Consider the following 14,274-nt stretch of genomic DNA (forward strand, 5'->3'; position numbering starts at 1 on the left):
TTAATTAATTAATTATTTCTGCCTTCCTTCCATAGAGATTTTCTCCAACCACCCATCTACCTTGCATTATTAGTCCCCTTCCTTTAACAGAAAGAAAAACGAACCCTACAAGTTCCTCAGATGATGGAAAATAATCATAATACTTAGCTCATCTATGAATTCACCCCCACCCCCTTGGTTGCCTGTCTTTGTAGGAGTGTGAAGCCCCCAAGGGTTTCCCATTCTCTCTGCTGCTCTCCAGAATGCAGGGCTGGGTCTATGTAGAAGCAAGGTGGCAGAAAACCCTTTGGTCCATTATGATGCAAATATTCTGATGTCATTGTGATCTGGGGCTGTAATGGTACCATGGAGGCCTGCCCATTCGCAAACCCCTTACTGCGTTATTCCACCTTTCCCTTGCCTCCCCATCCCATCCACTTTCACCACTTTCTGTTTTCACTTGGGGATCTGGGATAGAACAGGTTGGCTCCATTGGAAGTTTCCTATAGCCATATTTCTCTCTCCGTAGGTGGGAATTTTGAAGGCCTTTTTAAGATTTCAAGTATCATGGGACAGATCACTTTGACAAGAGACATAGTGAAACAAACTACCACTGTGCAGTATTCTTTGATGGTCACTGCAACAGACTCAGGTCTTCCACCTCTTTCAACCTCTGTCAAGGTACTGAACAATATTGCCTTACCCAGTGCTCACACAGTATATTCAACAAGTTGCTTTGTTCTAAATGGAATGTCACCACACAGGAAAAAAGACCTAAGCATCTATGGGGACAGTTCAATGATAACCTGTGATTAATGCATAGCAGCAGTCAAAAAAGCAAACCATGTTATTGCATGCATGAGGAGTGAGATAGAAAATACTGCAAATATTATAATGCCATTATATACATACATGGCATGCCCCCACCTAACAAAAATAGAAGGAGTGCAGGACACAGGGGAAGAAAATGAGAGAAATGAGACTTCTTTGTGGGATCTAAAGATTGGGACTGTTTAACTGAGAGGACCAAATAAGAGGGAACATGGTGGAGGTATATAAAATAATGAACAGGAGTAGGTAAATCAAGTATTCATATTTACCCTCTCATTATACAAGAAGAGGGGCATTCCATTAGATTGTTAGGCAACAAATTTAAACCCAGCAAAAGGAAATACCCTTTTATTCAATGTTCATAATAAGCCAGTAGAACTCATTGACACAAAATATTGTTGAGGATAAGAGTTTAACAGGATTCAGAAAAGGATTGGACATTTGTATGGGTGAAAAACATGCATGGTTACATTAAACAGAATTCAAAAATATAGAATCATAAGCCCGCATTCTTCAGGGAATAGGACAGCAACTAACTGATGGAGTTTAAACCTAAACCCCAGTTAAAGATGATCAGCCAGTAGGCACTGTCTGTACATAATTTGTAGCCATTTTTTCATAAAATAAAGTACAATTATCTTAAAATAACGAATATATTCTAAAATATTTATATTTTTAAATCTCTCCTCATGCTCTACAAATTCCAGTGGAAGAGTTTGTTAGAAGTCCTATCACACAAATCAATATCCCTTTCCTTGAGCTGTTTAGCAACTGAGCTATCTGATGTGTGCTTTATTATCTGAAACCCCTTTATATCATTAGAAAAATCATACTGGTGAACTAAATTAATCATCAGGCTGGTACCTCACTTACTCAAATTACCTTCAAGAGATTAACATGTCAAACAACATATAACAATATCAGCTGTTGCTCTGTTTTTTAATCATTGACATGTTGCTAGACTATTTTACCGCTGCAAAATGATAAAGGAAAATCTGTTTGCATTGAAAATCTAGTAACATTACTGTTGGGTTTTTCCTCCCAGGTGTCAGTGATGATTGCGCCCATCAACACTTCATTCCCAGTGTTCTCTGCAGTTGTCTACCAGCCTGATGCTCTGAGTGAGAAAGCATTAGCAGGGACATTCGTAGTACAGATCAGCGTGCTGTATAAGAGTCCTGTAATATACACCATTATATCAGGCAATGAAAAGGGTAAGCTGTTTATATGAAGTCACTGAATAAAGGTATGTTTGTGATAAAGAAGCTCTTCCACAACCCATCAAAATACTCTGCTGATTCCCTCCCCCTTTTTTGTGTGTGGATGTTTCTCTCTCTCTCATTCTCTGTGTTTGTTTCTCTTTTTATAAAGCATTTCAGGTGAAATCCTAGCCCTGTTGAACTCAGTGGCAAAACTCCCATTTACTTCAATGGGACCAGGAGTTCATAGGAACATAGAAATTGCCACACTGGATCAGATTATCAGTCCACGTAGTCAAGTATCCTGTCTCTGGTAGTGGCCAGCACCAGATGCTTTCAGGGAAGGTGTAAGAACCTTGCAAAGCAGATGTGGGGTAATTTGTCTCCCACATTAGGTTTCATCGTGATCTCTAATAAAGAAGGGTTTAAGCCTTCAAGTGCAAGGTTGACTATGCCTTCCAAATTGTTTGTTGTCATTAATTGTGATAATTTTGGATATTCTTTATATCTGTATAAATCCATATTTCACCCTTAGAGCTTGTCTAGATGAGCCGTTAGTGCTCAGTAAGCTTGGGTGTAAATCTACTGTGGTCTGCCATGCACTAACCGGTCATGTGCATCCTGCTACATTGCACTAAAAGTTTCCTAGGGCACGCTAACTTCCTGTTTCAAAATGAAGTAGATCAAAACGCACTGGGGAACTTTTAGTCTGCAGTACCGGGTCCACATAGACAGTTAGTGCACAGCACAATAGGGAGCTGTAAATTTACAGCCCAGCATGCCATGCACTACCTGTTTGTCTTGACAGGCCCTAAGTGTTCTTTTTGGAAGGCACTATAACAAGTGAATTTTCTGGGATGGTTTGCGTAATGAGACTTGTATCTCTCGGATAGTTTCAAAAGTTGAGAAAATGGTACACAGTGTAATCTGTGTTTTCTTTCTTTCTTAGGTTACTTTAGTATTGATCAGTTTAGTGGCATAATAAGAACAACAAAGAACCTGACAGTAGAAGAGTTTCCAATCCTCTTTATCGTGCAAGCAATAGATGTGTCTGAAACCAACATCTACAGTCAAACTTCTGTGCAAGTGACAGTCATTGATGAAAATGATTTCCCTCCTGTTTTCCCATCCTCTTTGCTTGAAGCAACACTACAAGAGGTGAGAAAATGTTATCCCCCAAACAATGAAATGTTGTCCTTTGCGCTGAAAGTTAATGTGCTAGTAAACATCCAATGAGGGGAAAAGACTCAAAATGTTGTCTTGACATGTGATAATATATTTGAAACTGAAAACTCCAGCACATAAAGAGAAGTACATGGAAACATAAACACATTGAGGAAACACTGATCTTTCGCTAACGGGACTCCACTGAAAGAAAACATCAAACCCTTCTTGCACATGGGTTTGCCCTTAGAATTTGCTCTTGCACCTTCTCAACCTATTTAGGGAACTGTTGGGCTGCAGATACTTGCTTTGACTTTTCTCTGCCTCCTGCAGTGAATAAGAAGGAAGACTCCATTAAAATAGCTCTTTCCCCTCTGCTTTCTCCAGCAGTATCCATTATGATTTATCTTGCTCATAAACTAACAGCAGCGTTCCAAGCAAACCAGATTTCTGATTTAGTCTGTCACTAAACTTCTTTTTGCCTGCCAAGGAAGCCACACTTTAATTCTGAAAATGAATCCAGCTCAATATTTCAACTAGTGATTTGCTTTTTTTAAATAACACCTCAGTACCTTTCAGCGTCCAGCTATAAAAAAATAAAATAACACACATCAAGGCTATTTTGATATATGCTGTAATGCATGCTTTGCATCTAAGATTAACAGCTGGCCCATACAGATTCCCTTTAAGGAACACAGCCAATATGAAACCTGCTCAGTTTCCAAAATTGAGTTAAAACTTTATTTAGCTACTACCCCTGCCACTGACCCATCTGCTAATTTGGAGGTAGGGTGGGGGTTACAATCACATTTTCCAACCTCCCCAAAAAAGTATACAATTGTCTGCCATATTTCTGTGTGAAAGACTCACACAGAGGAAACTGACTAACTAGGGACCTCCCAGTGGCTTCAGTGGCTTTGGATCAGGCCTTAACTGAAAGAATGAAATTGACTGTGCACAATGTGCTGTCAAAGGAACAAAAAAAAATAGTAAAAAAGCTGAAATTACATAAAAATGTTTTTATTTATTTATCTTTCAGTTATAAGTAAAATTGCTAGGCAAACAATATTCAGAAGCAGTATGACTCTTCAGTTGACAGTGTTCCTTTAATTTCAAAAAGGTGGGGGCAGAGGCTGTTGAGTTTCTCCTTAAAACAAAGCCACACACGTTGCTCTAAAAATTATTCATATTTAAAACAGGAAAAGGCAGCTAATCAAAACATCTTTGACCATTTCTCTCTATTCTGTATTGACAGAATTCAACTTCTACCCAAATCATTCAGCTGAAGGCTCAAGATAATGATACAGGTAGAAACGGTTTTCTCACATACGGCATTCTGAGTGGAGATAGACAGAAATTCAGAATAGATGAAGCTACTGGGATTCTTTACTCCACTGTTCCTGTTGATTATGAAGAGGGACCTACAAAGTATCAGGTTTGCTTTAAACTGCAACTTCAAGTTTTTCCCTATTCCGATTTCTTGTTTTAACCCCAGGGTAATCAGTGAGATTTTGTTTTGTTTTGGTTCAGATGGGTTTGAACATTTTATGTATCACTTAAAAAGATATGCGTCTTTACATAATATCTATTCAAGTCAAACACTGATAGTACGTAATAATTACTAATATAACATACAATAAGGCAAGGATCTTAGGCCCCACTCTGTAAAGATTTAAGCATGTAAGTAACTTTGACTTCATTTGCTTGGGCTGCCCATGGGCATAAGGTTAAGCATGTGCTCAGATCTTTGCAGGATCAGGGCCTTAGAGATAAAAGAGCTCAAAAACAATCCATCCAATTTTTTGTTGCCACATGTGTTACTTCTGTTTTCTCTTTCACCAAAAGCTAATTTACTAATAGGTTCATTTGATAATAATACTTTATATATAGAAACATTTGGATGAGAAAATGTTTCAATTTTTCAGACACATTTCATGCATTGTCTTTAAGGTGACCTTGAAATGCTCGTTTTAAATTTAAAAAAATCAAAAAGCTCTTCCCATTATGCAATTGACCCAGTAGCTATATTTGTGTTATTTATAGGTTGTAATATATGCTGAAGACAATGGGATCCCTGAGAAGAAAAGGGGTTATTGCACTATCATCATAAACATCATTGACATTAATGACTGCCAACCAGTGTTTGACCCAGTCAATACACTCAGTGTTACGGAAAATGCACCTGTAGGATTCATTGTTGGAAAAGTCACTGCAACAGACAAAGATGAGGGAGATAATGCCTTTGTTCTGTATAATCTCATAGGTAACAAGCGATTCTCTTATGGAAACTACTATCTAATTTTGATTCATAATGTCCACTCTCCTGTGAGCATCAACAGCATTACATTTAGAGTCTTGTAGCTCCTCACTATTTAAGACAAATATATATATTACCAATCTACAACTGTACTGTCTTTTTACTCAAACTGATTGAGTAGCAATTGTTGTTGGACCGAAATTTTGCTCACTTTTAAATCATACTACTAACTGCAGTTAAAAATAACCTTTCATCCACCTGAAAAAAACCTCTCTTCTATTCTGAAAACTCTTAACTGATCTGCCACATAAACTGTAATCAACATGATTCATTTTGGTAGAAAGAACACTTTTAATACATGCTGTGTCAGCTTCTGTGTGTTGAGGAAAGGGTTGAGGCCTGATTCTCCTCTGGGTAGAACCTTGGCATTCCTACTTGTGCAGAAGGGGTGTCAAATGCTACCAAATCAGAATTCTCTACTCACACTTGTGGATTCTGGGCATTTTATACTTGCTTTGAAAAGGTGTAAATGATGCCACAAGAGAATCAGTCCTGGCAATGTTTTTTCCCCCTTGTTGGGAGAATGAGTGCACATGTATTCAGCTTATTTTTTCATACTGTCTCTTTATTTCCTATGTGCACAAAGTTCCTACTATGGCTTTGAACAAGTGTGGGCAAAAAGCAGTAAAAACCACAGCAAAGTTTCCTCAAATATAGCAGTACCATGGCCAGATCAACTGCAAAACAGCTCTGTTTTCAAGTTCCTAACCAGACTTCATACTGAATATTCATATCCATACTGAATAAATCTTTCTGAAAGTCATTGAGATTTTTCTGTAGCATGTTTTGGTTGTCAAAAATAATAATCACCTCTTCTCCAAGTATGTGCGTCACTCACCTGCCTGGACTGAGAATCAATTGAGAGTCAAAGCTGCTCCTTCTTAACTAAATGGGATAAGTATAGACTCAGGCCACTACCGCTCCAGCAGTACAAAGAAGGTGGAAAGCATTCGGAGTGTGACTGGGGAAAGAGGCTTGTCTGGAGCACTGCTATGCCTCAGCAATCCCTGGCTGTTGTAATGGCCCTTGGAAGCTGTTGCAGGCAGCAAACTTGGAGCAACACTGAGGCTCCAAGTTATTTCTTGAGACTGAACAGTGACCGGCAAGCTGAAGGTCGGGAAACTGTAATGGTGGCTGATAGCCCTCTTTGTACCCTCCAGATCCCCTGGGCTGCACTGGCCCAGAATAGCTAGTTTTCAGGATTTGGCCCAAGGTGTCCAATATATTGGCATGAATTGTCCAACAGCAGTTGCCATTTATTGTCCTCACTTTACGTATCTTTAAGCATGGAGCTATTTAACCCTTCATTGAGCTGGTGTCTATGCAGTATCTGTTGACCCGTTCTCTTGGTTCCCATCGCAGATATTCATTTCACTCACATTATTTGTTTAGTTCATATCTTTACCATTTCTACTGCATTACCTTGATTGTGTGAAACAGAGGATTGCTTTCAGAGCAAGAAAGATGTTAACAGCTGACTGGAGAGTGTTGCCAGCTACCTGCCTCTCAGACAGTATTAATGTATAATGTTTCCTTGAATGTACCCTAGGTGGTGGTGGAAATATATTTGAAATAGATGAAGTACATGGGAACATTAAGGTAAAGAATTCCCCAGACTATGAAGCCCTGAACAGATACATCCTTACAGTGAACGCATGCAACAATAAATCTGCCCCTTTCTATCAGGTAAGAGCATTTTTATAATACATGGGAACATTACCGCTCAAAGCAGGTCTAGACCACATAGCTGGTAGCGCTCGCCCTGCAACAAAGACTTGTGGAGCTGCTCCAGTGCTAAAGCAGTTGGTGGGGCTGTGAGGCACTGAAAATGTTATGATCTTAAGCAAAGAATCTCCCAGTGCCCCACTCACCGCACACCCTTGCCTTTCAAGGTTAAGCATTCTAGGTCAACTTCTCAAAGCACATCCAAATGATATAAACTTCTAATTTATCATTAGTACATTTTTTACCTTTATAGTAAATATTAGGGGTCATGAAATTCTTTGACTTTGAATAAGGAATTACTAGCCCATCACTGGTGATTTGTAAATCAAGATTGATACGTTTCTAAAAGATCTGCTCTAGGAATTATTTTGGGGAAGTTCTATGGTCTGTGTTATACAGGAGGGCAGACTAGATGATCACAGTGTGGCTTTGGAATCTATTAATCAGAAAATTTGGAGGGTGGATGTGGCCAAAGGGACAGATTCTTCTCTCATACTGACTTGCGACCAGTGTAAGTGCAGTGACTTGAATGGAGTTACTCCTGATTTCACAGTGTTAAGTGGGAGGAGAATCAGACCTTAGCATTGGCTCAAATGTTTTAATAGTTATTATAAGGTACAACTGTTTAAAGCAGCACAGAAAGGGGCTGTCCACATATTCATGTTATGGGTCAGATTCTGCCACCTGTATTCATGATTGATGAGTAGTATCTTATGCCACAACTAGTCCCATGGGGATAAATGTCAGAATCAGGGCCTACATTATTTCCCAGCCAACCTCTGCTGGGGAAGAGGATTGCTTGCTGTTGCTATTAATTAGCATAGTAATTACACTGATATTTTTCAAACCACCAAATACTGATCTCCAGATCAGTGAAAATTAATTTGCAGCAAATCTTTCCAGTTCTGTAGTATCTATTTTTAATTTTGAAAAGCTATAATATAAACATTAAAAAAAATAGCAACACTTTGCCTTTCCCTCATAGCATCTGAGGTATGGTATGCTGTCCCCATACATCACATTGTGCCATGTCTTATTCACTCAGAATGCTATAGACCTTTTACAGTGTAGAATCCAACAGCTCCTGTAAACATGTTGCCTCTTCTCGTATTCATGTCCTGTGTTGATCTTGGATGTAGAATTCTGTGAAGTGAATAAAGAAATTAAAGCTATGCTAATATTATACCACAGGGTTCTTTGGATTCTAATTTGTGTTTACTGTTGCAAGCAAGGATAAAAGAGTCATCTTAAATATTCTAAACATATCTGAAATAATTTTGTTTTCCAGGCCAATACTACTGTCACTGTTGTAGTGGCTGATATAAATGATAACGCTCCAGAATTCACTGAGGACTCCTATTTTGCTGCAATAAACATGACTAATCCTGTAGCAGCTCATGTCATTACTGTGAAAGCCACAGACAAAGATCAGGTGACTGTTAGTTTTTAATTTTAAGACTGTTGTAAGATTTTCTCCACCCAAAATGGGAAATCAGACTCCTGAATTCTTTTTCTGACACTGACTCACTCTGTGATTTTGGGCAAGTCATTTAACTGAGCTGTACTTTCGTTTCCTCCTTTGCAATATATGGGTTATACCTATCTCACAGAAGTGTTGTGCGGCTTAATTAATTAGTGTTTGTAAAGTTATTTGGACTCCTCAGATGGAAGGTAATAGAAAAGTGAAAAATACTGAATATGGGGTATGTACCCACCAGACTGTCATAGAATCATAGAAAATATGGGTTGGAAGAGACCTCAAAAGGTCATCTAGTCCAACCCCCTTCTCAAAGCAGGACCAACACCAACTAAATCATCCCAGACAGGGCTTTGTCAAGCCGGGCCTTAAAAACCTCTAAGGATGGAGATTCCACCACTTCCCTAGGTAACCCATTCCAGAGCGTCACCACCCTCCCAGTGAAATAGTGTTTCCTAATATCCAACCTAGACCTCCCCCACTACAGCTTGAGACCATTGCTCCTTGTCCTGTCATCTGCCACCACTAAGAACAGCCGAGCTCCATCCCCTTTGAAACCCCACTTCAGGTAACTGAAGGCTGCTATCAAATCCCCCCTAACTCTTCTCTACTGCAGACTAAATAAACCCAGTTCCCTCAGCCTCTCCTCATAAGTCATGTGCCCCAGCCCCCTGATCATTTTCATTGCCCTCTGCTGGACTCTCTCCAATTTGTCCATATCCTTTCTGTAGTGAGGAGCCCAAAACGGGACACAATAATCCAGATGTGGCCTGACCAGTGCCGAATAGAGGGAATAATCACTTCCCTCGATATGCTGGCTGTGCTCCTACTAATGCAGCCCAATATGCCGTATGCCTTCTTGGGAACAAGGGAACACTCTCCACAAGTATCCTCAAAAAATTTTACACTGCACACCCGACTACTGTTCACTGTGTTGCTACTCCCAGGAACACCAGTCCTGAGAGTAGTACTTCCACAAATAGTTGCATTTGATCTATGCATTTCTAGTGCACTTATCACTGTGCACAGTGAGTGGTATTGGACAGTTTGCTAGCTCAGCATAGCAACATCATTCCTGAACATACCCCTTTCAGGAGAGGGAACTTCCAGAAGTGCCATCAAAAGAAATATCAGTGGCTGTTGCCTCCCTATTTGATGGGGTACAGATCTGGTCAAACTATGTATCTCCAGCTCTAACTTACTGCTATAATAAAACTAAAAGCTCTGTTTTGCTATGTTCCTTCTCATTTCTTTTCTTCTTTTATTTATAATACTTTTTAACTCTCAGTGTGAATGTAATGCTCATGAAAGATACTGGGTTGACAGCTGGAGAGACTCAAGTCCTCTCTTAATGGACAAAACAGGAACAAGGGAGTTGGCAATGCAATCTTCTTTCACACGCTCCTGACCAAGGGCGTCAGGGAGAAAGAGAGAGTAGTTCAGTCTCCATGTCCATTCAGTCCTTGGCCTCTCTGTGAAGATTGCCTAGAAGTGTGTCAATCACCACCAGTTGTGGAAGGGGTGGTTATGTAAGCGGGGGAATAGTCCTGCTATTGTGGGAAACTTCCCTGGCTTCTGCACTACCCCAGTGAAATGGGCTAGCGAAAGGATCTGAGTCCTCGCTCCCACTTCCTTTACCCAGTGGCCTCCCTGCCCTTGAGGACTCCCCTTCCACTCTCCTGTCCGGCAGAGTCCTCGTAACCCCAACAAGGCTGGGCCCAAAATTACTGGGGGGCTCGACCCCCAACCCTGCTGTGGTCACTTAGGACAGGGGCTAGGGTGTCCCCACTCCGGGGTACTCTCTCTGCACTGGGCACTTCTCTGACCCACTGACCATTACATACAAGTTAAAGCAAATGCAAGTTATTTAATCAACAATTAATTTTAAAAAGAATAAGGAAAAATGGGAAAGGTTAAAGGAAACACATCAACCCGCTCTGTGGCGGGGAACATCACAAACAGTGTCTCTGGAATGTCAGGGCAGTTCACAGTCTGTTCCTTGTAAGTCCCAGGCCTTCTTCTCAGGCCCTGGCTGTGCTGCAGGGATGTAGTGGGTTGGAAACTTGCTCTGGTGGTGGCCACACGCTCTCAGGCTCTCAGTGGTAGGACCCTTCTTCCCAGTGTCGCCCCAGCCATGTCGGGGTTATGATCCAAGCCTGGCCTGCAGAGCCTCTTGGCTGAGGCGTCTCCTTGTGCTGGGCTCGCTGCCCAGGGTCCCCCTCGGTCTCCCCAGCTGCTCACCGCACCCAGCTCCTGACTGCTGCAGCCCCAGCTGCACCACTCTGTCTCTGCACTGCTGCTGCTGCTCTGCCTCCAGCTCCCTGGGCTGCTTCTTTGGCCCCTCTGGCTCTGGTTGCTGCAGCTCTGCTCCCAGGACAGGTCTGCTCTGCAGGCTGCTTCTGTGGTTCTGCTCCCAGCACTGACCTGCTTCCTGGGCTGCTTTTCTGGCCCCTCTGGCTCTGGTTGCTGCAGCTCTCCTCCCAGGGCAAGTCTGCTCTCTCTGGGCTGTGCCTCTGGCTTTGGGGCTGCAGCTCTGCTCCCAGGACAGGGTCTGCTCTCTCTGGGCTGCTTTTCCGGTCCCTCTGGATCTGGCACAGCTCTGCACCCCAGCTTAGCTTGGGCCCCTGCTGTCCCCTTAGCTCAGCCCCACTCTGTCTGACCCAGGCAATTCCAGCTCACACGGAGGACGGGACCTCCCTGGCCTCCTGACTCCCTGATTAGCCTGCTCGCCCTGTCATTCAGGCTGACCTGGAGCATTGTCCTCTCCCCATTGTTCCTGGGGCCTGTCAGTCTCAGGGTCCTGATTCCCCATCGACCCTTCCCCCTTTTTAGTACTGGGAGCTAGCAACTAAAACACCCCCCACTGAATGTTAGTAAGGGGGCAACAGTCCCGTTGCAGTTAGGTCATATGAACCCCCGGCCACTGAGAACTGGACTAAGACCACCAAATCCTATCTCAGGGATGTGTTTCAGAATTAAAGAGGCATTTGAAAGTGCAATTTGGGATTTTTTTCTGCTCTCTCTTCTTGGTGCTTGGGAGGTATTAAAAATAAAAAACTTAAATCATTTCTCTCTTCCTGCATAGTAGTGTGAACACTTGGTGCCTGATCTGAAGCCCGCTGAAGTCAGTGGAAATACTCCTATTGTCTTCAGTAGGCTTTGATTCAAACCCAGAGAGCCTGATGTTCAGCCATTTTAATTTGGCAGATGCAGCTTTATAAGTGGAAATAATTGTGTCTAATTCACTGTGAGTGCGAATTTACAGAAACAATTATACATTAGCATAAAATTGTGCCTGCATTGAGGCCCAGATGAAAATCACATCATCTGTATCCTGTGTTCCATCCTCATACAGAATGACCACTGACATCAAGGTAGGACTCAGAGAATATGGGGCACCTCTGAGAGCTAAGAAGGACAGGGTGTGAATTCTTCTTCTTTCCCTTGTTTTTTCTTTCTCTTTCTGAGATTATTATAAAGGAAAAAAGAGCCATAAATCTGAAACTTACTTAATGTCGATAAACACATGGTAATTCCCAATCTTGCTCCCACTGGAGCCAGTGAAGCACAGTGTATAATACTTTCAAGAAATACAGAGCAAAGTGTAACAGAGCCAACTCTAACATAAAGCCAACCTTTAAAGACTTATTTCAGGGAAAACATACTAAGATCATTTTTCATATGCTTATTATGTAATTGGCTAATTGCCTGTGACATTTTCTGTTTTCTGAAACACCCAGCAAAACTCATCCAAAATTTTAATTTTCTAAATAAGTTCATTGAATGCATTTAGATTTTGTCAAGTCTATTATATTAAACAGTGCTTATGCCACCCTTCAGAAACTTACTCAAATTGCTTGTAATTTTCTTTATTGCTTCTATGTGTATTCTTTCTGGAAATTTAATAAAATTTTGTAATATGTAGCACCTTCTAAGATCTCAAAATCCTTTACAAACATTAACAAAGAAAGCTTCTCAACATCTGTGGCAAGTAAAGATTTATTTTTATCCCTGTTTTACAGATGGGAAAACCAAGGCACAGTTGCCCAGCGTCTAGCAGAGCATAGTATACAGATCTCCTGTGCTTAATAATAGTCTTCTCCCACTTCTCTCTCTGAAATTCTACTAATGTGTTCTTGCCATTGCAGGGGGAAAATGCTCTTATTGAATACTATATCCTGCCGGATGTTAGCTTCAGCCAGTTCTTCCTGATTGAGGATATAAATGAGGGGAAAATAATAACAATTGGAAACCTGTCCAAACCTGGAGAGATGCCTTTGAGAATAATAGCTAAAGACCGAGGTTCTCCTCCATTAAATAGCACAGCCTTGATTATGCTCAATGTGCTTGACAATCGCCCGTTTGTCCCACAGTTTAATCAGACTGACATCAGGTGAGGGTTTTTATTTTCAATTACATGAGTGTCATTGTTCTGAATTCTCCTTGTAGCTGAGACCACATTGCCACTGAATTCATTAAAAGTACTGGGGGTAGTATTTCCAAAGATGGAAATTCCATTTTTCTTTGTGTTGGGAAGAAACAAACAATTAATTTTAAATAACAAAGCCAGAAAATGTCCCTAGTCTAATTGTTTTGTGCATCTGATGTTTGGAACCATGTTTTACATTTTATTGCCTTATTCTTCAGCTTATAAAATGCACTTGTCCTCCAAACTCACCCAGTCAGAGTAAAGATCACCCTCCTTTCCCCCCTTCCTTTTGCACACCATCAATCAGTATTTTGGTATAAAAATGTATTGATTTTATGTCAATAATTTTTACTGGCATATTGTTGTGGGCTTTGAATGCAATTGGTCCTACACATACTGGGCATCAACCCCCTATCAACCACCCACCACCAAATGGAAAAATCTTCCCTAGCCTTGACCCAAGGTCAAAGAAATGCTTGGCCAAAAAGATGAGCCTTGCATTGCTCTTTGAAGGCCAGCATACTCCAGTAGGTATCCTCCAGAGGGGAAAAAGGTCCACAGCCAAGGATCTTCCATCAAGAACACCCTTCTCCCAAGTCTCAAAGGTTCAACAACATGCACTGCCAACAAATCAGGTATTGGCATTTGTGACAGTAAGATCTATCATCACAGTCTGTTGTCTTTTTTCTGTTAGCACAGCTGTGATGGAAGATACAGGAGCTGCACATTTAGTTTACACTTTTGCTGTGACAGAAGCCTTAGGGAGACAAATTGATTACAAAATTGTATCTGGCAATGAGCGTGGTGAGTACAGCTTCTTCTTACACCCTAACGTAGGCAAATATAGCACCATAAACTAGCTCTGGGTGGGAGATCATATTGTATTTAGCAATGAGACTGAGTGAGAATAATGACTATGGAATAAAATGTAGGTATTGAGAGTGACATGATTTCTTACTATATCTCTTTAGTATAAAGAAAAGGAAAGGAGTACTTGTGGCACCTTAGAGACTAACAAATTTATTTAAGCATAAGCTTTCGTGAGCTAAAGCTCACTTCATTGGATGCATCCGATGAAGTGAGCTGTAGCTCACAAAAGCTTATGCTCAAATAAATTGGTTAGTCTCTAAGGTGCCACAAGTACTCCTTTTCT

At 41.1% G+C, this 14,274-nt stretch overlaps 1 protein-coding gene across 1 annotated transcript in view; it reads left to right on the forward strand.

Moving 5' to 3' along the window:
* Positions 1-14,274, forward strand: part of LOC125633571 (protocadherin Fat 4-like) — a 46,614-nt gene that overhangs the window by 19,473 nt on the left and 12,867 nt on the right. Inside the window, exons 12-20 of the mRNA XM_048843017.2 lie at positions 509-660; positions 1,856-2,024; positions 2,959-3,167; positions 4,429-4,608; positions 5,217-5,436; positions 7,040-7,176; positions 8,504-8,647; positions 12,841-13,085; positions 13,816-13,925. Of these exons, the coding sequence (XP_048698974.2) occupies positions 509-660; positions 1,856-2,024; positions 2,959-3,167; positions 4,429-4,608; positions 5,217-5,436; positions 7,040-7,176; positions 8,504-8,647; positions 12,841-13,085; positions 13,816-13,925 (1,566 nt within the window). The remainder of the gene's footprint in view (positions 1-508; positions 661-1,855; positions 2,025-2,958; positions 3,168-4,428; positions 4,609-5,216; positions 5,437-7,039; positions 7,177-8,503; positions 8,648-12,840; positions 13,086-13,815; positions 13,926-14,274) is intronic.

Source organism: Caretta caretta, chromosome 3, assembly GCF_965140235.1.
Source record: "Caretta caretta isolate rCarCar2 chromosome 3, rCarCar1.hap1, whole genome shotgun sequence".
NCBI lineage: Eukaryota > Metazoa > Chordata > Testudines > Cheloniidae > Caretta > Caretta caretta.